Here is a 25,409-nt window from a genome sequence, read left to right as displayed (position 1 = left end):
AGAGTCTGACAGCTGCTGGTAAGAATGAACTGCGGTAGCGCTCCTTCCTACACTGTGGGTGTGAAAGTCTACTGCTGAACGAGCTGCTCAGTGCTCGTGGGAGGTGTTGTCCATGATGGATGTTAGCTTAGACAACATCCTCTCCTCCCCAACCTGCTCGATGGACTTCAGCAGACAGTCCAGGACAGAGCTGGCCCTCCTGACCAGTTTGTCAAGTTTCTCCCTGCCCCTCTCTGCCATTCCACCACTCCAGCAGACCACAGCATAAAAGATAGCGGACGCCACCACGGTGTCGTAAAACGTCCTCAGGAGTGTCCTGTTCACCCCGAAGGATCTCAGCTGCAGTAATAGTAAAATGATCAAGTACAGGCGGGGAGATGTTTTTGTGCCTGTCTTTCTGATTCCAGGAGGGAGCAGAGACAATGCGAGGTCGGATGGATGAAGAGGATTCTTATGCAGACATCAGGATGGGTTCTGGAAGAAGACAGACATAATAGTGACTTGTTATTGTCGCAGTATAAAAACTGTACGGCCCGATTGGGGTTACCCACTCTGTGATGACAGATGGCTGCACTCACAGGGAGGTCCAGTGCTGTAACTTGTAATTTCAACTGCTGGTCATATTTCCTTCTGAAAACATTGGAACAAAAATACTAAATACTAATAAAAAAACAAATACATTTCTGAAATCAAGGACTGAACATATTTCAATTGTGTAAATCTCCATATATATTTATTTATCTACTTTTTAAATGTTCTTTTCTGTCTTTCTGGGCAAGTGTTTCTCACTTGAAACACAAATATAACTCACTCAGCTTGTTCTGTTGTTCCTTTGTTAAATTAATAGAAGAACACATAGCATGGCCTTTATAAACATCTGCGAAGTACCCACAGTACTGCTGCTTCCCTATCAGCAAACTCTGTGGGAGGTTTGTAAACACGTGTGACTTACCCTGCACTGAAATATGTGTCTTCACTATAGCACATTAGGTTTTTTGATAATCTTTTTATGTTTTTTTTCCCCATCTTCTTCTGGGAGCAGCAGCCTAGGCAGAAAAGCCCAGACCTCCCTCTCCCCAGCCACCTCCTCCAACTTGTCCGGGGGAACGCCAAGGTGTTCCCAGGCTAGCTGAGAGATATAATCTCTCCAGCCTGTCCTAGGCCTGCCCCGGGGCCTCCTCCGGGTGGGACATGCCCAAAACACCTCACCAACGAGGCGCCCAGGAGACATCTGATTTCGAGGTGCTGTTTCTAATTCCCACCGCTTCACACTCGGCAGCGAATCGTTCCAGTGCGAGCTGGAGGCCACCACCTATATGAAGCAAAAAGAACCACATCGTCCACGAAAAGCAGAGATGACATTCTGAGACCACCCAAGTAAAAGCCTTCCACCACCTAGAAATTCTGTCCAAAAAAATTATGAACAGAATCAGTGACAAAGGGCAGCCCTGACAGAGAAAATAAAGACTTCCCACATCAAAAATTGGGGATGAACTGTTTGATTATGCCCGCTCAAGAGTGAGTTGGGAAGTTTTAGTGTTCAATTTTTAATTTTTAACTACGCTACTATGCTAATATTGTCCAACCATTTAGTTGTTGTGTGAATCAAATAACTCAGTATACTGATGTTAGGATTAGAGTGAATAATGTGAATCATCAGTGTTTTAAGGAAGAATACAAAGATGAACGTTAACTATCTAAAAATAGTAATTAAAACAGCACCAGGCTGTCTTTCTGTCAGGTGACTTACCACAACAGCAGCTCTGCTAAAAACTATTTAGAGCGGTTTCAAATATGCCACAAAGGAAGAGTCTGTTGGTCAGTCTGCAGGAAGACATCATGGAGATCAGAGCTCTCTGCATCAGACTGTGTGAGCACTGTCTTTATCGCTACATTAAAGTTAAACTATAAAGACTTTGTCAGAGTCAACAATGTTGTGATTTGAATGTTTCATGTAGGGGAAACATGTGATGACACCTTGGAAATGTACAAAGATTTTAGCTGTACGAGTCAAAAAAGTGTGAAGTCACATATATGTTTTTTTTTTTTATTTGTGTCTTGTTTTTCTCTTTTCAGTGATGACCATCATGGTCCTGCTGTCTGCACATGCTCGGAAAGTTTGTGAGTTTAACTAATTTGCTCACTAATATGAACGTTAGCTTTTTTTGTTTGAAAGAGAAAATTATTTAGAAAAAGTCAAGTTGATTGATTTTGGCTATTTTTGTGATATTCTGAATCTTTTTTAGTGAGAAAGTTATGATAAACACGTTTTCTTTGTGTATCTAAATATGAACTATTTTTATTTTCCATGTTGTTGTTCCAGTAACGAGCAGAAGTTTGCTAACTCAACGATAAACTGAAACTCTTTTTTTCTCTTTTTCCTAAATGCAGTTTCTCTTCATGTCGTTCCAAACAAGTTGCAGTTCTTTGAATATGAAACTGTCAGTTTTTACTGCGAGGGAGTATTTCATGGAAACATAGTACACAAGGTAAAAGGGAAAACATCCCAGTGTAACAACAGTGGTAACAAAACAGCACAAGGATCGTTGTGCATTATGACAAGTCTTTATTTGGACGATGGTGGAGAGCACTGGTGTGAGATTGAAGGAGGGAGGAAAAGCAACAGTGTCAACATCTCTGTCACTGGTAAGTTTGAATGAAGACAAAATTATTTTATGATTGTTTTAAATGACTTTCATAGCGAATAAAGCTCATCTCATGTCATTCAGCTGGTTCTGTGACCCTGGAGAGTCCTGCTGTTCCTGTGATGGAGGGAGAAGATGTGACGCTGCGCTGCAGAAACAAGATGATTTCCTCCAATATTGCAGCTGATTTCTATAAATATGGGCATCACATAGGGAACAGCTCAACAGGAAACATGACCATCCACAGAGTTTACAAGGCAGATGAAGGACTTTACAAGTGCAAGATCTCAGGAGGTGGAGAATCACCAGAGAGCTGGCTGTCTGTCTCCCCGCTATGTGTCACAGGTGAGAAACAGCAATGTTTCAAAGTAAGATTAGTAAGACACGTGTGATATAAATTATTACTTTTCCCACACTTTAAGATAAACTAGTCTATTTATTGGTACCATTTTTGAACTATTCTGAAGTATTTCCACAAGATTGCTCATTTAAATTAATAAAACAGGTTCCACTGGTCAGTCACTTTCACACTAAGGAGTTTAAAGTCACGTGTATTCAGATTTATATTTCATTCATAAAGGCAGTAACAGTAACAGAGATCATAGAAAAGTGACAAAAGTTTCCCAGTTACTCGTTCAGACCTTTAAATCAATAAGCCACTAAATAAATATCGGTCGTTGTCCTGTTTTCAGTTGACGTAAGCAGAGAAGAAGATGCTTTCTTAGAGACTCAGTATGAGGAGAGAGGTTACTTTTGGTGATATATACAGATATGAAGGTGAATGATCACATAATAAATAATTAACCAAAGTGATGATGAAGGAAAGCTCTTTACCAAAAATGTTGTATGTGATAATATTTTAATCACAAATTAGATTTTTTTTCTTTTAAATCCGTTAAACAGACTTAATCTCAGCTGTGTCTCACACATGTAACCATCTCTGCACAGAGACTCAGAGAGAACACCCTGCCATATTTACCTCATCTCACGGACTGTTTTCACTGTGGTGATGGTGGCGCTGCTGCTGCTGCTGGTGGACTTCTTCACTTTGGGAAAGCTACAACAGCTAACAATTCACCCAGGTGTAAATGCAACAGTAATTATGACAAATAAAGCAATGAAAGGATAAAAGTATGTCCTTTGTGGTCCACGTTGATGTTCTTTAAAATGTTTAAATGCTATGTTTAAAATAATGAAGCCAGAAAACATTTATTGTTCAATAATTTGATGGTTTTCCTGTCTTATATGCTCTCAGCGGCAAATTGTATGCAACTTTAACTCTGCCCTGAAAAAAATGATGTGTTGCTGGGGGAAGAGTTGGACTGAACTGAAACAGTGCTGTGTTTAATGTAAAGGTGCTGTTGTATACTGCAAACTGAGTGTACATGGAAAGCTGTTCAGTGTTTTTTTACTTCCTGATTTATTTTCTAGTCTTCGTTCTATGTGCACGGTTTTCAGTTTTCCAACTGCGTTATGGAATTTCTGGCAAAGTTGACATAAAGATCAGTTTCAGTTAAGTTCAGCTTTCTGTAAGTTTACATCTGGGTCTATTTCCTACGGCACACTGGCAAAAATAAGTCTAATACCATCTGTAGGTTTTTGACCTGTGTTAGGGAATTCAAAATGTCTTGAACTAGAATGCAAAGACATATCTGTATTTCAAAAAGTTGATGAATATGTGCAAATCCATGTGTGTGTATGTTAGCTGCAAAAAAAAAGCAGCTTCTCACATTTCACAGCGTTACAGGGAATGTTTTACATTTTTCATTTACATTTGTTTTCTTCTCTGATCCTGATCTTCATTTGTAAATAAGGAGACTTTTCCCTGATTTCACTCTTTGTAATCAAGCACAGAAAATAAATTGTTCATTTCACATCCCTGTAAGACTGTTTCTGAACGCTATTGTTATTGTAAAAGGGAACATTTGTCAACCAGACAACTGACAAATTGTGAATATGTGAATTTAATAATGCCTACTTGTTACAGCCCTAGCAGGGCTCCTCCTGAAATTGCCCTTTTGTGGGTGAGGTGTTGTTCTCTCTCTGTCTCTGGTTACATAGGTTGGGGAAGAACTGTGGGGTGCGGGGTGGTTGTCCTGTGTCTTTACACTGCTTTCTAGGGAATAGTATGATTGTCTTGCCTGTAGTGTGGAGTTGTGGGAGCAGTGGGGAAAGTAGCTGCTTCAAGTGAGTAGTTTGGGCTTGTGGCTAGTGATGGTGAAATGAAGCCTCAGGATGAACTGAAGCTTTCCATCCAACTGGTTGACTCATGGTTCGAAGCATTGTGATGGTTCATTTGCTCTACTGCACCATCAAGTGGACGATTCAAGTGAAACAGGCTCTGTGACTATAATGATGTGATGTGTAAACCTGTAAACTGAATAAATAAATTGTTTTCATGGTTATTTATCACAAATATTGTCTGAGTACGTCTGATTCAAAAGAGAAAGTGGAAACTATCACAACAGAGTTTTGGTATGATTGTGTTACTGTGTAATCATGCTTATGTACATCTGGATAATGACACAAACTTCACTTTTTAATAAACTAAAAGACAGAAATCAGATTATAGGATCTGTAGTGCTGTTTATTTATATGATGGTACCTATCATTTTTTGATATTTATAACTGTGTGTATACCTTATTAGGAGAGATGAGAACTAAATGTTGCCAGATGGGAAAATCTTCTCTTCCTTGCTGGTTCCATGGAAGAAGAAATGCTCAAGTAACTATGTAACACTGTGTAACACGTACATAATCCAATTCCACAACACAATGTGATCTGGCAATCTTTTCTTTTTTTTAATCTGGTGCGAACGGGCGAGCCAGTGCCTGAATCAGTCACGTGGTACTGCTCACGAGGCCTCGAACATCACTGCATACGTAATCAAAGCAAGCCTCGATACGCGCTTCACAAAAAATTACCCGACACATGCTTCAAAGCTTCGACACACAGGACACCTCAGTAGTAATATACCTGCACTTTTTTTGCAACTACCCCTATAATTATCTACTAGTCACACACTGCAACATTAAGACTTGATGATTACACATAGGGGGGTTACAGGGGGGGCCCAACAGTCAGCAAAACAAGTCATAAAACAATAAAAGCGGCTTCCTAATCAAGAGCATCCCAGCACACACATCCCAACTGAACCTCCAAAGGTTTTTCCACCTTTTATCTTTACAAACAGCTCCTCTTTCTCTCCATGTCAGAGGTGAACTGAAACCATGTCCAACCCCGGATGGTAATGACACCTCCTAGTGGGTTGGTCTAGCGTGTATACATATAAAACGCGCTCTTTCACCATTTGGAACATCAACAGCTCGACCTAAGGAACACCGACACCTCGAGCTAACGAGCTCAGGATGACATCTGTATCAACCATGATGAGCAGCCCAAGCCACAGCCGCTCTAGGTACGTCTACAGGCGTTTGCACCTGGGGCCCTCATCGTAAAAAGCAACGCTGTGAAAACGCCGTAGATGGGGCTGAATTTAAGTTACAATATCGAGGCAGTAATGAGTATGGGTATACCGTTAAATATACCAGCGGTGCAGTTATACTTCATGTAGATTGTGGTGAGGGACTGTTTTGGGGGGAGTCACAAGTCATGTCACCAAAAAACTGGAAACTCTTTCGCACCGTTGTTTGTGCGGGCTTGGACAATGTGGGCTTCCCAGAGATGCTGTATGTTTCCCAGTGGAACAGTCCAACAGGCCCTGAGCTTTACAGGGTCGAGGCTGATCGCTTCAACCGCAGCCCGATGACTTTATTTTTCTCAGTGTATGTGATGACAGGGAAAGTCTTATTGCTGCCAGAGGGGTTGAAAACTGGAGGTTAAATCCTTACCCTCTGAGCATAGAAGAGCGCACTATATGGTTTAAGGACATGTTTTTTATACAGTGGTGCGACTGGAGAGCTATGCTGCGTCTGTTTAGCCAGATTGACAACACCATCGTCAACATAGGCTCAACGCTGCGTACGAGGGTATTAGAAAACGCCTGGTTTTTGATGATTTTGCGACTTGCCCGAAGACTGGCTTGCCTTCTACCCTGTGCAAACCTAAAATCATAAGGCCATCTGACAACTAAATAAACCAAATGGTAGGTTAAGAATGTGTGTGTGTGTGTGTGTGTGTGTGTGTGTGTGTGTGTGTACACGTGTATCTATGCAACAAATTATAACCTCTTTTTATTGTTTTCATTTTACAGAGGGAGACATGCAAGCGTGGGACCTCTCAGACTTGCCAGACTCCATCGCCAGCGCTGCTAATCCAGACCCCACCACCTCCTCCCCCTTCTCCACAATTGTTGCAGGATGCAACGGGATCAGGTCTGTGTGAGGAAACAGTAATCGACATCAAGCTTGCAACCCACCACCTACTGATGTTGGTGCTAAATGACTTTCTACAGGACACATGCTACGGATGTCAAACAGGTCATCCCAGTCAGGTGCAACACAGCTGCTTGCTTGAATTGCCAGAGTATTTCTTTGACACCTACTAGACAGGCCGATTCATCCCAGCCATTCACCTGTTTGTACGCTCATACACAGTCGCTGGGACTGGAACACAATTCCGCAGGCTTGCAGAACACACCATGACCGAACTGAGATCATCACAACATATAGTATGCACAATTAATGACAATATTGCACAACTGTTAGAAGCAAGTCGTTATGCCCGTCGTGTTAAACCAGCCATGCTTCGCATGATTGGTAACTACTGGGCTGGGAGACACCTGTTTTAATGTATGCTGTTCAGTATTCATTGTCTGTGTGAATGAAATAAAAAGACATGTTAACACCAACATCTTAGTCATTTGTGTCTTGCATTCATCATGGAAAACACCTTGTCTAAAATTTATCATGATCCGGCCCATCCTGCAGGCTTGGCCAGTTTAAATAAGCTACGTATAGTAGTGATGGGATTTCTTTCGGCTCCGAACCGACTCTTCAGGTTGTTTTGTTGCTTTAATTAATTTATTATTAACAATAATATAAAATTATGCACAAAAGCAATTACTAATGTAAAAAAAGAAAAAAAAAAGTGGTTTTTATTTATGTTTATATATGCGGTGGCCTCTTGAGACAAAACACGTACAAACTCCAAAAAACATTTCTAGCATGAACTGAACTTCCAAAGCAGAGCTACCTAGATCACTTAAATTACACAATTCAAAGCATGAAAGCATATGTGTATTGTTTGTGTATTTATACACAAGCATTCATATATAGTCAAATAATTTAAAAAAAAAAAGTTCAGTTACCTGTTACTACCACACACCAAATCCGGTCGTTGGTACTTGCTGGCTTGTGCAGCCACTAGGTAACAAAAGTTCAACACTGCATCCTGGAGCACTTCTGTTGTGTTTTGTACGTGCTTCGGAGTTTGTATGTGCTTTGTCTGTAGGGGCCACCGTAAATATACTTTTATTTATTCACTCCACATAAAATGTAATAAATAAATCATATAATAGAAAAATCAACTATTCACATTTCAACTTTTAGCTATTTAAATTTTCAGCTTTTTCCTTTTACAAATTTAAAGTGAAACAACACAAAACACTGCAAACCACAACACAATTAAATATAAATTATAATGTGAAAACAAAAAGAACATGCATATTCTCTGTCATATGGACCTGCATGAATAAACTTTCTGAATCCTTTATCATCTGCAACTGAAAATAGTTGTGGATGATTACTACACCTTTCTAATGTGACGTTGTTGTCCCTGGCTCTCTTTCTTTGTCTCTCCCTCCTGGACTGGGAGGCTTGTTCCGCAGCTTGTTTAGATTTGCAGTACCGCTGTTTAGAAAAGGAGTCAGTATAGTCAAACCCCACCTAAAAACTGCCGCATCAGGCATAGTGTCTGATGTCGTATCCAACAAAACCAAACCCGCAACCACTAAGCAGGATGGTAACGGAGTGTATGTGTATACGCCCAATACTTCAAAGACCCCACCCACAGGACACACTATGTCTAACAAGTGTAAAACCACAAAACCCGCCAGGAGACCCAGCAAAACCATCGCGCGGAGTGAAAAAACCCAGAGCCAGTCGTTCAAAAACTACAGCGTTTGACATTTTCTAAATGGCACGGTTACAAAGCCAATCTGGAGAATGTGTAAAAATAGAGCTGGACCTGTTTACCATTCCCTACACACAGACTAGCATTGAGAAAAGCACGTTTATTGAAATACCTCCAGTGTCTGCAATCACTGACGGAGGCCCGATCGAGTTTTACATCTCATCGTCTGGAGAAGATTACCTGGATCTAAACGACACCTATATCTACACGCGTGTGAGAATCACAAACGCCGATGGCACAAACTTGACTAGGGATGCAAATGTAGGATTTGTTAATTATCTTGGATGTTCTCACAAGTCTGTTAATTTGGGAGATAGACTCACTAGCCAATCATCCAACACGTATCCATACAGAGGTGTGATAGAATGTCTTATCAATTATAATAAGGTCACTTTAGACACACCGTTCAGCACCGGGTTATTCTGTAAGGATACAGCATTGCACATGAATGAGACATCTATAGAAGGGGACAACCAGGGCCTGGTGACCAGAGGCAAATATACCACAAATAGCAGCATTGTTGAATTGATAGCACCTGTACATGCAGACCTGTTTTTTCAAGAAAAAACTATTACTTAATGGAATCGACCTGTCACTGAAATTTGTGCGCTATAAAGACGAATTTGCTCTCATGACAGCGGATGACAATGCGTACAGAGTTAAAATTGTCTCAGCCAGTCTGTTTGTCAAAAAAGTAAGCGTCTCATTTATACCAGCAAGGCATATTTATACTTAAATTTGTCATCATAAGCATCTCACCAAGCGTCACACTTGCGCACAGCAAGGCATTGCATCATGCAAATGCAAAATACACTATAGACAGAGTATCTTTAAAGACTTTCTCCATACCTGCTGGGGCAAGAATGATAACTAATGACAATTTATTTATACCTAAATTTGTCATCATTGCATTCATTGATAACGAAGCTTACACAGGCAGCCTCACCTGTAATCCATTTAATTTCAAAAACTGTGATATAGAATTAATTTCTTTATATGCTGATGGTCAGGCTTATCCTGCTAAACCGTTCCAGCCAAATTTCCAGAGAAAACAGTATACCAGAGAATTCTATCAGCTGATACAAACCGCTGGAAGACATTTAAAGGACAGACCATAACTGGTGACGACTTTGGTAGCGGGTAAACTTTATTCTGTTTCAATCTGGAAGCTGACAAAGGACATTCAGGCAATGTATCGTTAATTAAAACTGGGAACGCGAGGCTTGAAACCCATTTCAGAAACCCACTACCCTGCACAATGAACATCTTGTACTATTCCGTATTTGATTCAGTTATTGAAATAGCTAACATGAGACAGGTGCTCTTGGATTACTATTGAGACAAACACTGTCATGAACACTAAAAACTATACAACTATCAGCCGTGATGGGCAGGATTATCAATAAAAAACACATTTTCTAGGTGTGTTAGCCATGCAATCAGCTACCCATTGCACAGCTTCAAGGACTCCCGGCTATGGCTATTGTAAACACTCACTCTTCTACAATGCCCGGGGAACACTGGCTTGCTGTTTATATTTCGAGAGACAGACGGAGTTATTTTTTGGAAACTCACTAGACAGTTTTCCCCCAGCGATAAAGATGTTTCTTCTATATATTAAAAAAAAAAAAAAAAAAAAAAAAAAAAAAAAAAAAAAACACACACTATTCCACTATTTTATATTCAGGAAAGTGCAGAACGACTTCTCCATCACATGCGGTCAACATTGTGTATTTTTTTTTTTATTTCATATACAAAATTGTGTATCTTATTCACATTTGCTTATCATGTATTCTACTAATTTAACTTGTAACGATGCTATGGTGTGTCGCTTTGTCAACAACATAGAACCTGTGGCAGTATGCAGCGATTATGTGTGTGTGCAACGTGGATACTGATATGTACTAGTGGCTATAATAAAAGACAATATGAAAGCATGATTTAATCGAGTCAATGGTATTTATTATCAAAAATTGTTGCATATATTATACAGTCACATCATACATGCTTCAAGAGTAATAAAGAAATCAAAAATACATTAATAATAACAAAAAAATATATTTAACATTGATAAAAGAAAACAAACATTAACCATAATAAAAGAAAACAATCTAACCGCAGCAGTTAGTGAAAACAAAAAAAACAACAGTCAATATTTTTGGCAGAAAAATAAACAACATTACAGCTGTGATAAGATATAGTCTGAATTCAAAAATCCAACCACTCAACAGGACCACCCTTTAATTTATTTATTTTTTATTCTTTATTTTTTCTTTAAATGTACTATCACGCAGTGGGACTGACAAGGGTCAATCAGTGTGTGACCTTCTTTATACAAGGCAATGGTCTTATGTACGCTGATAACGGTATGTTTGAATCTGAAACAGCCTTTAAAAACTCTGTCCAGCCTATAGATCTGTGTGTGGTTGTGACAGCTTTAATCAGGTCATAAATGTGCGAACCCGGGATGGTGCGTTTATCAACAACAATTTCGCCTTTGTCATTGTAAGAAATCAAGTCCGGCGAATGGTTCAGAGCTGACAGAATGAGTTCTGCATTCCGCCTACTCCTTTTAGGCATGTGTGTCAAAACACTCTCTGCAATAAAATCCTTCACCCCGACATCACCATAAACAGGAGGGGTGACCGCAGGTGGGACTTGCACATCTGTGTTAAACTGTTCCGGTAGTGATAAAGACAAAACACTCTTTTCACGGGCCCCTTGTCTCACAACTGTTAGGTATCTTTGGAGAATATCGCCATATTTTTTAGCTTTCTCATACACATCTATGTCTGATTCATGTAACACATGAAGCATCTCCTTGTCCAAGTCATTCTGAGCCTGCTGTCTGATGTTGCCTGTGTGCTGTTGCGGTTGCTTCAATAAGTCCAGCTGATGTTGAGGCACCAAAAACATCTTTTGCACATGTTCCATTTTCACCTGTTTGCTATCAGACTGGGTATAAAAGGGATTGCAGCCCCTAATAAGGGTAGTAAAAACCCTCCAGATTGAAAAAGAGAAAGACAATCAACCAAAGTTTTTATCAGCAATCAGTCTGATTAGAGATGTTTTTTTCTTTTTTAGCTGTTTGTACTGCTGATTGGTCAGCGGAATGTTACCTTGCAATACGATTAAGGCTATCTCACACAATGCATTGATGAAATCCAAGTTTGCATTGCTAATAACTCTGCGTAGAGCCGGTGGAGACTTTTATATCAACTCCAACAGAGACAGATTCCTCTGCATCCGTGATAACATCCTTTCACCTCTTCACTGTTTTTTGTTTTGGGATATAAACAACCAGACGGTATGACAGCAAATTTGTTCTGAGTTTTAAATAATCTGGGGTCTTGGCTTTATAGTCTATTAAAATATACCCATATGTTGTGGGTGTGGCATCATGAAACGCTTCCCTAAAATATTTAGTATTACCAGGAAACATTTGTCTACCTAAAAGCATGATTTGATGTTTATCTCTAGGATTTTTAAACAATATTAGGTAGTTAGTGTTCAAGGAAATAGTTCTACTGGATTTTCCTTGAATAAACAAATTCTGAACCAGATATATACAACTCAAATTCCTATGATGCACATACTTTGTGAAAACATTTTGTACTTCTAAATTGTTGGCGGCATCGTTCATTACATCGTCTATAATTAACAAATTATTCTTGTCTGTAGGCAGAAGGGTGTCATCAGCCAGAGATTCGGGTATACCGTTAACAAAGTTTATGTCTCTTATCTTAAGAAGCTGGTCATATAGTGGCTGCCAGCATGAGCATATATACACAATGTTATCAATGCTGTGTGAAATAATCCTGGAAGCATTTTCAATGACATTTTTGACAAAAAAAAAAAAAAGTCTTGCCGCAGTTACTGGGACCACTGCAACCTGGCATCAAACCCATGATCTAATTTAAAATCCATAAGGTTGTGTAGTATAGTCTGGGAGCACACGGCGCTTGTTGTAGACAACTTTAAGCTTCTTCACAACGGTTTCATTCTTCAAATGAAGCTTCTTTTTATCACGTTTGATATTATCAGACACAGCCACTAGGGGTGTGTCTGATTGGCTACAACTTGTGAACTAAACCTTTCAAGGATTTGTGGGTGACAACTTTGGAGTTTAGTGCGTTCAGTGTTACACCTTTACAGTTGACCTGGGTCTTGCCCAGCGATGTGTGATACGCGTAGCATTTTGGCCCACCGGAAACAAATTCTATTGTGTGATCCTCCACACCTCCCTTTCCAGAGTCTAATTTGCTGGTGAGATCCCCCAGTCATTCAGTCGCCAGGGCGTGCTGTGAAAATGACGCTGTCTGTATCACAATACAGCACACGCTGCTGCAAGTTATCTAACAAATCATACAGCATGAGTCTGGCGTGTCTTGAAGTCTTCATGGCCCCCACAAGGACATTAATGTTCTTCACGCGGGATGCTCTACCATCAGCGTGGCGCCACTTCACCATGGCGACGTCGTCAGAGATTAAACAAAACTGCGGCACGTCGTACTGGTCGCTGAACATTAGCTGAACTTGTTGCCGTTTGTCAAGTGTTTTCACATGTTCTGGATACTCTGAGGCCTCCTGTTTAAGTTTTAGAAAAGCTTTCACATAGTCTTTAAACATTGTGTCAGTCTTGTTGGGGAAGTGCCACACCTCATCAATAGAAACAATCCAGTATCCTTTCTCAACAGCTTTTTCAAGCTCAAATGAGACCCACTGTTCCCGCATGCTGTGTGCTGGTTCTGGTCTTCAGCGCACATGCTGCAGAGCGGAAACATCAGTTTACCATGGCACCTGTAGGGAAGGACTGTGTGAAAAAGACCTCTTGGAGGCAGGACTGTGCATTTAACAAAACCGAAATAATTTTCTAGTCTGTCAAAGTTGGTGTAAATGATTTGAGGGTGTCCTACAGGATAATCTTTTTTAGATTGCACTGTGGGATAGCTTCACTTTCGGGTAACATTTAACACAGCCGTGGTGAAAATATCCTGCAAATTCATAAGCCCTGTTACTTGTGGGGTCAAAGCAGTCCACAAAAATATGGCCCAACCCTCTGTTCGCCTCCTTTGAGAGCATGTTTTATCACTGTGTTGGTAGTGTGGGACAGCCATTCAATAGAGACGTTTGAAAACGTCTTATTCTGCTCAACATATGCACCATCATACGTGAGAGCGAGCGTGTCTCTAGGCAGAAACAGTGTTTTATACACACACCCATACTGAACGCAGCCAGGGTGGTATACATGAATGGATCAACTTGTGTACAACCCAGTAGAGTGTCACAATATATGGTGCATGCTTTACGCAGGACATCAACATCGTTAACACAGTAGCGTCTGACTTCAGCCTGAAAATCAAAGGGGTTCTGTGAGGCGGTCTGATACCATTCCATGAAACTCGCCTTACCACTTTCAGACATGCGCTCATAGCCATAGAAGGATGGGGCTGGGTACGGACCAACACAATACTCATTATCCCTCGTGTTGAATCTGTGTGGGAAATGGCCCTTCTGCAGGTCATGAAAACTTAAAGCAGAGGGTATTTTGGCAAGTCTCATGGGCAAAAAGCTGAACGAATCAATCCACCGCTGGTCATAGTCCCTGTCATGCATCAGAATCACACGGCTCCCTCTCATTGTGACGGTAGGTGTTATGCCCTGCATGACAAAGTACTCCAGAAGTATGTAGTTATCAAAGCCAGATGCATTATAGGCTATGAATGTACACCCACAAAACCTCGGGCGTCTGTAATGCTGCACAAACGCCTCCACACATTTTAATGTATTATATGTGAACTTGTTACCCTTCAGATCAGACACACACACAAAGTTGGCCCCATGTCTGCCGTTGTGATACAGTGTCTCAAAATCATATAAAATATATTCATCACAAGGGTTCCGTTTTTCAACAGGCTGTATGAAACACTGATGCTCAGAGTCCCTGGCTAATTTAGGCTCGTGTCAGTGCTCACATTTAGGGTGGACACATCTGTGTGGTGATTTCTTTGATTCTTTATATGTGACAACACAACTCATGCAATACTTCATATTGTCACATGGGACCATGTTGTGTTTTATTTCTGGTAATTTGTGTTGTCGGTAACAGTGTTGTGATTTGCAGATGTGGTTACAGTCACTGCATTTCACGGTGGGACCACTGTGGTGATGACAGAGTGTGAAACATATGTTGCATCTATATTTACAGCTGTGATAGAGCGGTGCTTCCTATGTGTTGTAACTGAAATTACAAACATAGCATGCCCCGAGAAAACCTGATGGCTTTTCAATCAGGTGATAATGTTCATTGTGCAGGTACAATCATTACAGTGTTTGGATTTGGCTCATCATGTGTGAAAAACCTATGCAGACGTTTACACCCTGCTGCGTGATAATAGATTACTTCCTTAATGTTTAGGTGTTTCTCAAATTTGCCGGCATCAGAGAATGACACTGGCTGTAGTGCATAGACCTACTTGAGCATTTAACTGTTTAGCAGTAGCAAGTTTTTCATGCTCAGGGGATGTTGAATTTAATGAATGTGCTATGCAATGGGAGAAGCACAAATTGTGTGTGTTGTTTGGTGTGTACAAATGTTTACCCTTCTTTGAGAGAATCTCATCATAAGAGATGTTTGCCAGTTTTAAGCGAGCACCATCGCTACTGTTTTGAGCAACCGTGACAATAAACTCTAATTCAACATGACCGATAGATTCGTCATTACTTTGCATAACTTGAGCTATTTGGTTGAGAAACAGGTCAAGGTCATACTGATCATCAGGATTTAAAACAGCTTGAACATCAGAAGCCAATGAGGGCCCTCGCAGGACCACATTCAGAAAACAGCCCTGCTGAGATCCATCCACAGCTCTATCACATTGGCGAAGCAGTTTATAACTCTTTCTGGCAGTTGTTCAGGATCATCAAGACTTATGTCCCTAAAATCAAGGTGCTCACGCAAGTCTCGGGCGTTGAAATTAGGTATCTCTCTAATGCCAAGTTGACTGACTGCCAGACCCAAACTGAACAATGGGCTCGACTACTGCAGCACCTGTTTGTGAATGGTTAACACTTAAGGAATTTCCATTGTTTGAGGGGTTGTGTGGTGATGCGTCAGCAGCAGCTGCAGCAGCACCCAGATACGCATGTACGCTAGGTGCACACCCCCGATCAGGTGTGACAGAAGCCTCAGTAATAAGACAGTCAGTGGTAGCCTGAGTAACAACAGTCCCTGCAGAAGCCATGGCAACAGGCAAATCTGGATGTGAATCGGTTGCATGATCAGCAGCATCAATATAAACAGCATCAGGTTCAGAATGAGTTGGGCAAGGACGTGCATTAGACACAAGACTGCCTACTACAGTGACACTATTAAGTCTTGCATGCAAACTTTTGAATTGTTTATTATTTGCGCAGCCCACTAGTTAAAAGCCTCAAAGTCAAACCATTTAGCCGAGTGAAGGTACCAAAATTGTGTTTGAATAATTTACGGAGTGGGTCCATGGTGTGGATTTTAAAAGTCAGCGATTTAAAAATCTGCTACTAATGAGATCTAATAAACCCCAGGTATTGTGTATTGCCTGGGTGATACCAGTTAGACCACCTGCAATTTCTTGCAAGTCCCCCTGTGCTGCTTCTTGTTGTTGGTTGAGTTTAGCTGCCATTTCTTGCAGGTTCCTCTGTACTGCTTGTTGATTTTGGCGAGCATCGATCAAAGATAGTATATCGTTTTTGAAGCAGAATGACTCTGTTCTGAAGTAGAGGTGCTTGTAGCATTTAAGTATGCGTCATATGCCTGTGATATTTGAGAGTCTGTTATGCAGCCTTCTTCAAAACCTATGTCTGAATCACTGTTGTTTCTGAGACATTCTGGCGTGATGGGTATGTCAACTATATTGAAATCTGATAGACTGTACTCAAAAACATCGCTGAAATCACAAGGCAGGCACTCACTCTGGGGTATGATGGAGAATGGCTCTGAGTCTCCTCTGTTGCACAAAGCTTGTGGTTTTTCTTGTTGTTGTTGTTCTGGGAGTTGAATATCACGTAAATATTCCAAAAGCATCAAGGGGTCTTCATGGTCCACCTCATGGGAAGGGGTTGTGTGATTGCTGTGGAGATAGACGTGTGTTAAAAACATTATAAATATATATGCATACACACACACACACACACACACACAGTATCATTTCAAAAACCGTATATGCTTGCGTCTTGATTTATTTATGACTATACTCACCCACTCGCACTGTATTCTGTCTCAGGCCTGGTGTATTAGAGCATTTGTAATTATTTAAACTTTTTTCCTTTAAATTGGTTGACATGTATACTGAGACTTGTATACATACCTAACGTAAGGTTTGGTCTTATCGCCCCCGCTTCTGTAAGTTTTTCTGGACAGCTTATTGACCCTATGCCCGGGGGAAAAGCACAGTTAATACACGGTTTAAACAAAACATACTTATATTTAAAATGTGTGTAACACTGTGCATACCTTGTGTTTTTTAGAGGTGTAGTTTGACCTGCCTGTGATCCTGTAGAATGAGACAGAAACATACATTTTAAATGTTACTATATAAGAAACAGGTAAGATTGTTTCTAAAACAATGAGACATCGTAGAAAAAAAAAAACAAAAAACTGGTTTGCGTGAGCGCATGACTATTTAAAAAAAAAAAAAAAGAAAAAAAAAAGAGAAGAAACACCAGCCTTGTGTGAAACGTATGCTGTCCTATTGTGACGAGCTCCTAAAAATTAGGCTTTTGTTTTAGAAAAGAAAACAGATTGAATATCCTATGATATGCTATGATATAAATTTAAAAATACAATAATAGTATTGTTTTACTTACCATATATGAAGTCCATGTTAAAAAAAAATAAATAAATAAAAAAAAATTAAAAAAAAACACTGTTAGCTTTGCTGACCGTTCTGCTGAACGAAGTGTTGTGCTCGCGAGGGCTGTTTTGTAGTAGTGAGGAAAAATACAGTGTGTCTGATTAGGGTGTTTTTATATAGGTGGGGCTGGTTTCAGTTGACCTCTGAAATGCAGAGATAAAAGAGTAGGATGTAAAGAAAAAAAGGTTTAAAAACCTTTGGAGGTTCAGTTGGACATGGTTTCAGTTGACCTCTGACATGGTGAGATAAAGGAGCAGTTTACAATGAAAAAGGTGTAAACTATGGAGGTACAGTTGGGATGTGTGTGCTGGGATGCTCTTGATAAGGAAGCCTCTTTAAATGTTTTCTGACCTTTGGGGTGTGACAAAGTGGAGGAGCAGTTGTAATGCTCTCCATTTGTCCCATATGTGTTTGCCTTTTTTTTTTGCACTTTGTACACATTATTCTGTTTCTATGTATTTGCTATGATTTGCTATTTGTAAAATAACATTGCTTCACTCACTATCCTGAGTTTGTTTGTGTAAGCGTTTTGTTGCCGGCAAATTAAACATTCTGCAAATTAAGGCAAATACAAATTACATGTTTCTTTATATTTTATTATGTTACAGATTAAGTCATTTGTTCATACTTACTTTGTTTGTCTCTTCAGTCTTCGTGAGGATCAGGTGTGGGGGAAACACCCGCCTGGCATTTCCTCATTTTAAAGTCTTGATGATGTCACATATGACATCAGCAGGTCAAACCAAGTGGAGGGGTTTCTTTTTCCATAGAGATGCTTCCTTTTGTTGGTGTTAAGGTTTAAAGGGATTTGTTGAATGTTTTTCCTTTCCTTAATACTGCCATTTAGTTGTGTAAATGTGCATATTAGAAGTGTGTAGAGGTTTTGTGTTTTTAGATCATCTGTGTAGAGTTTTAGGTCCCTCAGTTTGAGTGAGTGGTACTGGCTGGGCAATTGGAGGGAAATTGATGGCCCTATTTAAAGCCAGTCTCTACCAGTAGTGATGGCCAAATGAAGCTTTCCGAAGCACTGAAGCTTGTATTGAAAAACGGTTCATTACTCGAAGCTTTTCAACACAGTCCTCTCCGGTGACATCTGGTGGTGAAAATTTTGAAGAGCAGCTTGAATCTGCAAAATAAAACGGACTGCTCAATCATCACTGCTCACTCAAGAGTGGAGTTCTCTCTGATATTGGGCCACCGTTCCGTTGCTTTGAACATGTAATTGGTTTTGTTTTCTCGATTGGCGGGCTGAAAAAATGTAATGTGTATTTGCGTAATACATTTTGATCAATAAACTTTACCTATTTAAACATGCACTATGGTGTTGCCTTTCTCTGCTCATAACTCCTTGATGTTGGTAAATACAATAAGTGAGCAATATATATAATATACATATGATAATGCACAGCACATTATGGAGTATGCCCCTGCTGTGGAGTCCTGCCTCCATCTACTTGTCATTTAATCACTGGACAGCTGGACAGGTTCATACAAAATATTAGATGAGGCCTATTGTCCTATACATATTTTTGACCTAGGGGTGGGATTGATTGTGAACTGGAAAGGGAAAATGCTTAGGGGGCTGAGTATGGCTGCATCGTCACTGATTTGTAGAATCATTTTGATTCGATACAGGATCCGATTCAATTTGATTGGAATCTGGAAAGTTTTGCCTCAGTCAGAAATATTACAATTCTGGTCATGTATCAGTATATATCCATAATTTCGTATCTATTAAAAGAAAGCTGACACATGTGAGCCTTAATTAGAGATGTAAACAGAGAGTTATGAAACCTGCAGCTGCAGAAGCCAGCGAAAAAAAAAAGAGGCAAACACAGCGCGGACCCGACAACACACCAAAATCTGATTCTGACGCGTCGGGTCCGCGCTCTGTGTTCACGTTTGTATGCAGAATCCGTAAACCCAGTTACTGTTTTAGCTGCATGGTGTTTGACGACATGTTGTGAGGTTTAACCTGAGATGCTGGCGTTTCAGGCATAATAACGTTAATTTACAAATCGACACGGGATTTTAATGAATCAATATCACTTTATTCAATTTAGCATGGATTGTAATCAGAAAAGCGATAATCAAAACCCACCCCTAATCAAGAACTTGCAAAGTAAAAACATGATCTATGTAAGGTAGCCCTTTTGTTATTTACATTTAAAAAGAGGATTAGTGTTACTGTGCGCTGGCTGAGTCTGTTTCTTTTCTTAGAAATAGTTTCTCCTGCCCTGGAGAAAATCCACTTGCATGGAACAGAAGAGGCTGTGGAGTGCAGGAACTACACTGCAAGCTGGTAGATATGCAGGTATTCCTGGGTCCTGCAGACTATCACCTAAAAACAATAAACAAAATGATTTTCTAAACTGTAGCAATGTAATGTACGTATAGTGTCAAATACATTTTTGTAGTCTTCATTAGCTTTAATTCACATGGAAGTGTTCCTAAAGTCATATGCTGTAATGATATTTACATTATGAAAACATGATTTTGGACATTTCAGGTTTTTCACTTCGGCAGATAAAATGAATTGAGCAAAATCAACTCAAAATATTTCCACACGCCATAACGTCCTCTCTTCCTCGCTGGCTCCATATCTGTCAGTGGAATGATCACCTCTTCGCTCTCTGTCACCATCAGCACACTCCACGAATCCCGTCCGTTTGAATCAGGTACCGAAGCAGTTACGTGCGTAATGAAGCTTCGGACGTCACTGGTCACGTGACGTTTGCCAAACGAAGCAAGCCTCGACACAGTGCTTCTGAACCAGTGTGTTGTTTTTTTCGACACACGCTCCTGAGCGTCAGCTTCAAGCGGGCCATCACTATCTACCAGTTTCAAGAGAGGAGAGGTGAGTGTCACATGGGGCCCTCTCTGCAGCCCCCTATGTGTAGTTGAGTCTTACTGTTACATAGTGTGGCTACTAGATAATTGTAGGGGGTTGATACAGTGCTACTGTGGCCAGGTGTGAATATGTGGTTTTAGATTTATCACAAGAAAAGTGATTTTCTAAAGGAATGCATGTTGTTTGTGGTGCTCTGTTTAAAAACTGTCTTTCGGTGCGCTAAAGAAAGTGAAATGCTCCTAAACTAGTTACATTAAATCACCTATGTCTAAATAACAGCGCTGAGACCTATACAATCCTTAAAAACAGTTTAATTAAAACACATAATGGTTTCATTAAATAAAGCGCAATTAAACACTTGTGAACTCACATGACCCCTGAACTCACATGCACGTGCAAAGCCAGTACACACATACATGCACTCACATGGACGCGCAGGGTGGGGAGCAAAAAAATATTACTACTCACCTCACTACTTGTGGGCCTCAACAGCAGTAGAGCTTGCTGCAGCTAGCGACGGGGTGGCCCTGTGGGCCTTCGAAAGTGCACCTTAGTTTGTTGTTTTCTTTGTTGTTGTGACCATTTTCCTTTTTTTGACTTATTGATAAAGCGTTGTTGCGGTCTCTTTGTGTTAAGATTATTTCAAATAAAACCTTAATATGAGCTAAACACCTCTGTTTGGTTTCCTCTTCATTTTTTCCTGTTTGTCATTGCTCCCCACACCTTCCCCTAGACCTCATTTGTGGGGACGTAACACCAATAAATGCCAAACAATATTTTCTAGTCATTAAAATTGTTTAATTATGTGACCTAAATCATAATAAATCCATAAAAGTGTCATCCACACGTGTACAGTGACAAACTGCATGTAACATATTTCTTGTTTGTTTTGTTTTTTTCTCAACTGAAAAAAGAAAAAGACAATGTTTCATGATGCACTCTAGAGTTGGGCTGAAATTAAGACATGATTTAATTACTGCAAAGTTAGAGGGAAAAAATAGTGCACCCTCTTTTACATTCCTCAGAGATTTTGGTCCATTTTGACATGAAAAGCATCTCACTGTTCCCCAACCATCCAACTGTAGCTGCAGAAATCAATAATCATCAAACGAAATTATGACTTTTTTTTCCAGTCAAGGCTGGGATGGTTTGGACATATTCAGAGGAAGGGTAGTGGATATATTGCATGGAGCTGCCAGCTGAAAAAAGGATGATCAAAGGGAAGATTTGTGGATGTAGTACATATGCCCACAAAGAGTTGTGAAAGGCTCTTTGTTGCTTTTATTATCTTTAGTTTAAAACATGTATGAGTAACTCCAGGTAGCTTCATCTCACATTCATGTACAGGGTGGGGCATTTATATGGATACACCGTAATAAAATGGGAATGGTTGGTGATATTAAAGTCTTGTTTGTGGCACATTATTAGATGTGAGGGGGCAAACTCCTCAAGATGGGTGGTGACCATTTAGAAGTCGGCCATCTTGGATACAACTTTTGTTTTTTCAATAGGAAGAGGGCCATGTGACACATCAAACTTATTGGTAATGTCACAAGAAAAACAATGGTGTGCTTGGTTTCAACGTAACTTTATTCTATCCCTTCACTTCCACTGTCCCTCCCCATCAGAAGATGATGGTTTATTGCCCTCTAGACCTGTTCACTACATCTACACCATAAGGGACACTCAACCACAAGGTGAGACTGATTCTAATTCAAAGCCATTTTAATCAGTGGACTGAGATATTAAAAACATCACTCAGTAATTTGTCTTAGTCAGGGATTTCAAACTCATTTTGCATTGAGGGCCACATACAGCTCACTTTGATTTTAAGTGGGCCAGATGAGTGAAACTTTCTGGTAAATTAAAGATGTTTAATCCCTGAGATATCTTAATATGATATAAAGAAGTCAAAGGAGCTTGCAAAGAAAAGCGTCTGGACTTCTTTAAGTTACTTGAAGACGTTTCACCTCTCATCCGAGAAGTTTCTTCAGTTCTAAGGTCAAATGGTGGAGAGTCCCAGATATAAACCTAGTGGGAGTAACCCCCCACAGAGGGACAAAAGGACCCCCTGATGATCCTCTAATCGCCTGAGCCAAGGTGTGAAACTGGGTGTGGGTCCCAATCAGCCAGAGTATCGGGTGAGTTCATTGTGAAACCTGGCCCCACCTTATCATGCGAATTCCTGAGATCAGATGGCCCAGAATGTGAGTGGGCGTTAAGGTGTCTGGGAAGGGATCTCAAAACTGGATTATAGATGGCAGAGAGTTGGTGTTGTAAACCACCGCCTCTGTTCAAAGATGGTCGCTCACAGTGAACATAGATGGCTTCTTTCACTCCTCTTTCAAACCATCTGTCCTCTCTGTCCACAATGTGAACATTGGCATCCTCGAAAGAGTGTCCTTTATCCTTAAGATGCGGATGGACAGCTGAGTCTTGTCCTGTGGAGCCACTTCACAAGCGCATGGCACAACACAGAAGAGCCACCTCCACAGGACAAGACTATACAGACTAATGGTACAGTCATATTTACAAGCAGAAACAGCACGTGTGTATATTAACTCCTCACATCCTGCTCCTCACATACAAGGTCTTAAATAATCAGGCCCCATCTTATCTTAATGACCTTGTAGTACCATATCACCCTATTAGAGCACTTCGCTCTCGCTCTGCAGGCCTACTTGTTGTTCCTAGAGTATTTAAAAGTAGAATGGGAGGGAGAGCCTTCAGTTTTCAGGCCCCTCTTCTGTGGAACCAGCTTCCAGTTTGGATTCGGGAGACAGACACTATCTCTACTTTTAAGATTAGGCTTAAAACTTTCCTTTTTGCTAAAGCATATAGTTAGGGCTGGACCAGGTGACCCTGGATCCTCCCTTAGTTATGCTGCAATAGACATAGGCTGCCGGGGGATTCCCATGATGCATTGAGTTTTTCCTTTCCAGTCACCTTTCTCACTCACTATGTATTAATAGACCTCTCTGCATTGAATCATATCTGTTATTAACCTCTGTATCTCTTCCACAGCATGTCTTTGTCCTGTCTTCCTTCTCTCACCCCAACCGGTCGCAGCAGATGGCCGCCCCTCCCTGAGCCTGGTTCTGCCGGAGGTTTCTTCCTGTTAAAAGGGAGTTTTTCCTTCCCACTGTTGCCAAAGTGCTTGCTCATAGGGGGTCATATGATTGTTGGGTTTTTCTCTGTATCTATGAAGCGCCTTGAGGCGACTTTTGTTGTGATTTGGCGCTATATAAATAAAATTGAATTGAATTGAATTAACATTATGCCATTTAATGCTGTAATAATGTTGCCATAAATAATTCTGCTAAATATCTGTGTTTTAAAGTTTCTGCAGGTAAGAAGACCAGACTGCTGACAGCTTTTGCACCTCTGTTTTCTCATCACACTGAAATCACATGTTTGAACTTGCCCACAAACTGTAACGCAAAACTCAGCTTGCTTAATCCTTCGGGTTAACTGTTTTTTGTTTTTTTTTGTTTTGTTTTTTTTGCCTGTCCCGTTTGGCTCTTTTGCCATCAGAATTGTTGTCTAAAGGCAAAGAAAGATGCCCAACGGATTTACTTTACCAAACTGACCATCCCAGCCTTGCCGTAATGGTCCATTTGATTCACCTTTTATTGTTTATTTTATTTTCGGGTTAACTGTTAAATGTTAAACTGTTTGTTCACTGTGAACTGCATGCAGACAAGAACTTAAGGCCAGAACATGTTGCATTATAAACTGGCTTTTGGCAAAAAAAATGTGCTGCCGGCATTTACAACAAGAGCATGCAGTGACAAGATTGAGCGTTACAGGTGGGAACTGTTGCACATGTACTTGTGGGAGTTCCTTTCTCCAGGCTCGAAATACAAGAAGGAGAGTGTTTAAACCTCCTGTTATGTTAGCTTCTTAGGTGCATTTCTTATGGAGCTGCTAGCTTGTCTGTCTCGCATCTGACAGTGCTCAGCTCTTATCAAACTTTAGGCAGTCCTTGCCAAAGTGGGTTAAATTGTCTTAAAACTGAAAAAGCTACGTCCAGATGAACAGAATCAACCTTTTGGGACTCAAATTATATTACTCTGGAGAAAATGTCTGCAGAGACTCCAGAGACATTCAAGCCCATAGCCTGGCTGTTGATTCATCCCTTGACTTATAGACAGCCAGGATGGGGACCCAAATAGCCATCTAAATCCATGCAAATGGATTTTATTCATTTACTTCCAATTCCCCAAATATGTACAATGTCCTTTTAAATTAGTCTTTTTCAGAATGAGTTTTTGTATTGAGTTGGACATGACCAACTCGAAAGCTGACTTGATGTCACATGTGTGACTGTGAAAATATATGAAATAAAACATTTGTTTCATTCATTTTATACAGTGGGGCAAAAAAGTATTTAGTCAGCCACCGATTGTGCAAGTTCCCGCACCTAAAATGATGACAGAGGTCAGTAATTTGCACCAGAGGTACACTTCAACTGTGAGAGACAGAATGTGAAAAAAAAATCCATGAATTCACATGGTAGGATTTGTAAAGAATTTATTCGTAAATCAGGATGGAAAATAAGTATTTGGTCAATAACAAAAATACAACTCAATACTTTGTAACATAACCTTTGTTGGCAATAACAGAGGTCAAACGTTTACTATAGGTCTTTACCAGGTTTGCACACACAGTAGCTGGTATTTTGGCCCATTCCTCCATGCAGATCTTCTCGAGAGCAGTGATGTTTTGGGGCTGTCGCCGAGCAACACGGACTTTCAACTCCCGCCACAGATTTTCTATGGGGTTGAGGTCTGGAGACTGGCTAGGCCACTCCAGGACTTTCAAAGGCTTCTTACGGATCCACTCCTTTGTTGCCCGGGCGGTGTGTTTTGGATCATTGTCATGTTGGAAGACCCAGCCTCGTTTCATCTTCAAAGTTCTCACTG

The 25,409-nt window shown here is 40.4% G+C and overlaps 3 protein-coding genes and 1 pseudogene across 3 annotated transcripts in view; 2 read left to right on the top strand and 2 right to left on the bottom strand.

The window, feature by feature from the left end:
- Window positions 1–25,409, bottom strand: part of LOC146673690 (butyrophilin subfamily 3 member A2-like) — a 348,925-nt gene that overhangs the window by 158,287 nt on the left and 165,229 nt on the right. The gene's annotated exons all lie outside the window — the stretch shown is intronic.
- Window positions 1,840–3,774, top strand: LOC146673701 (low affinity immunoglobulin gamma Fc region receptor II-like). The gene is made up of 5 exons (XM_085400994.1): window positions 1,840–1,870; window positions 2,077–2,121; window positions 2,392–2,646; window positions 2,730–2,990; window positions 3,596–3,774. Exons 1-5 carry the CDS (start codon window positions 1,840–1,842, stop codon window positions 3,772–3,774), a joined length of 771 nt encoding a protein of 256 aa, XP_085257120.1.
- On the top strand, window positions 5,891–6,739 carry LOC146673700 (uncharacterized; annotated as a pseudogene).
- Window positions 12,631–17,602, bottom strand: LOC146673699 (uncharacterized). Its single transcript, XM_085400993.1, has 5 exons — window positions 17,587–17,602; window positions 17,234–17,273; window positions 17,088–17,150; window positions 16,979–17,005; window positions 12,631–16,850 (listed from the first exon to the last, which is right to left on the bottom strand). The coding sequence occupies exons 1-5, from the start codon at window positions 17,600–17,602 to the stop codon at window positions 16,451–16,453; spliced, it is 546 nt and encodes a 181-aa protein (XP_085257119.1). The 3' UTR covers window positions 12,631–16,450.

Source organism: Rhamphochromis longiceps, linkage group LG3 (genome assembly GCF_057381845.1).
Source record: "Rhamphochromis longiceps isolate RC_006_pf linkage group LG3, R_longiceps_female_GT1.1, whole genome shotgun sequence".
In the NCBI taxonomy this organism is placed as follows: domain Eukaryota; kingdom Metazoa; phylum Chordata; class Actinopteri; order Cichliformes; family Cichlidae; genus Rhamphochromis; species Rhamphochromis longiceps.
Note: the sequence above shows the minus strand (reverse complement) of the source record. Positions and strands in the feature narration are given on the sequence as shown.

Bases quoted from the DNA above. Each gene is read 5' to 3' on its own strand.
- LOC146673701 (XM_085400994.1), top strand. From the start codon at position 1,840: ATGGAGATCAGAGCTCTCTGCATCAGACTGT. The intron at 2,122-2,391 runs GTGAGTTTAACT...TCCTAAATGCAG, and splicing joins TGCACATGCTCGGAAAGTTT to TTTCTCTTCATGTCGTTCCA. The intron at 2,991-3,595 runs GTGAGAAACAGC...CTCTGCACAGAG, and splicing joins CTCCCCGCTATGTGTCACAG to ACTCAGAGAGAACACCCTGC.
- LOC146673699 (XM_085400993.1), bottom strand. The intron at 17,151-17,233 runs GTATGCACAGTG...CCCCGGGCATAG, and splicing joins ACACCTCTAAAAAACACAAG to GGTCAATAAGCTGTCCAGAA. The intron at 16,851-16,978 runs GTGAGTATAGTC...CTATCTCCACAG, and splicing joins ACAGAATACAGTGCGAGTGG to CAATCACACAACCCCTTCCC.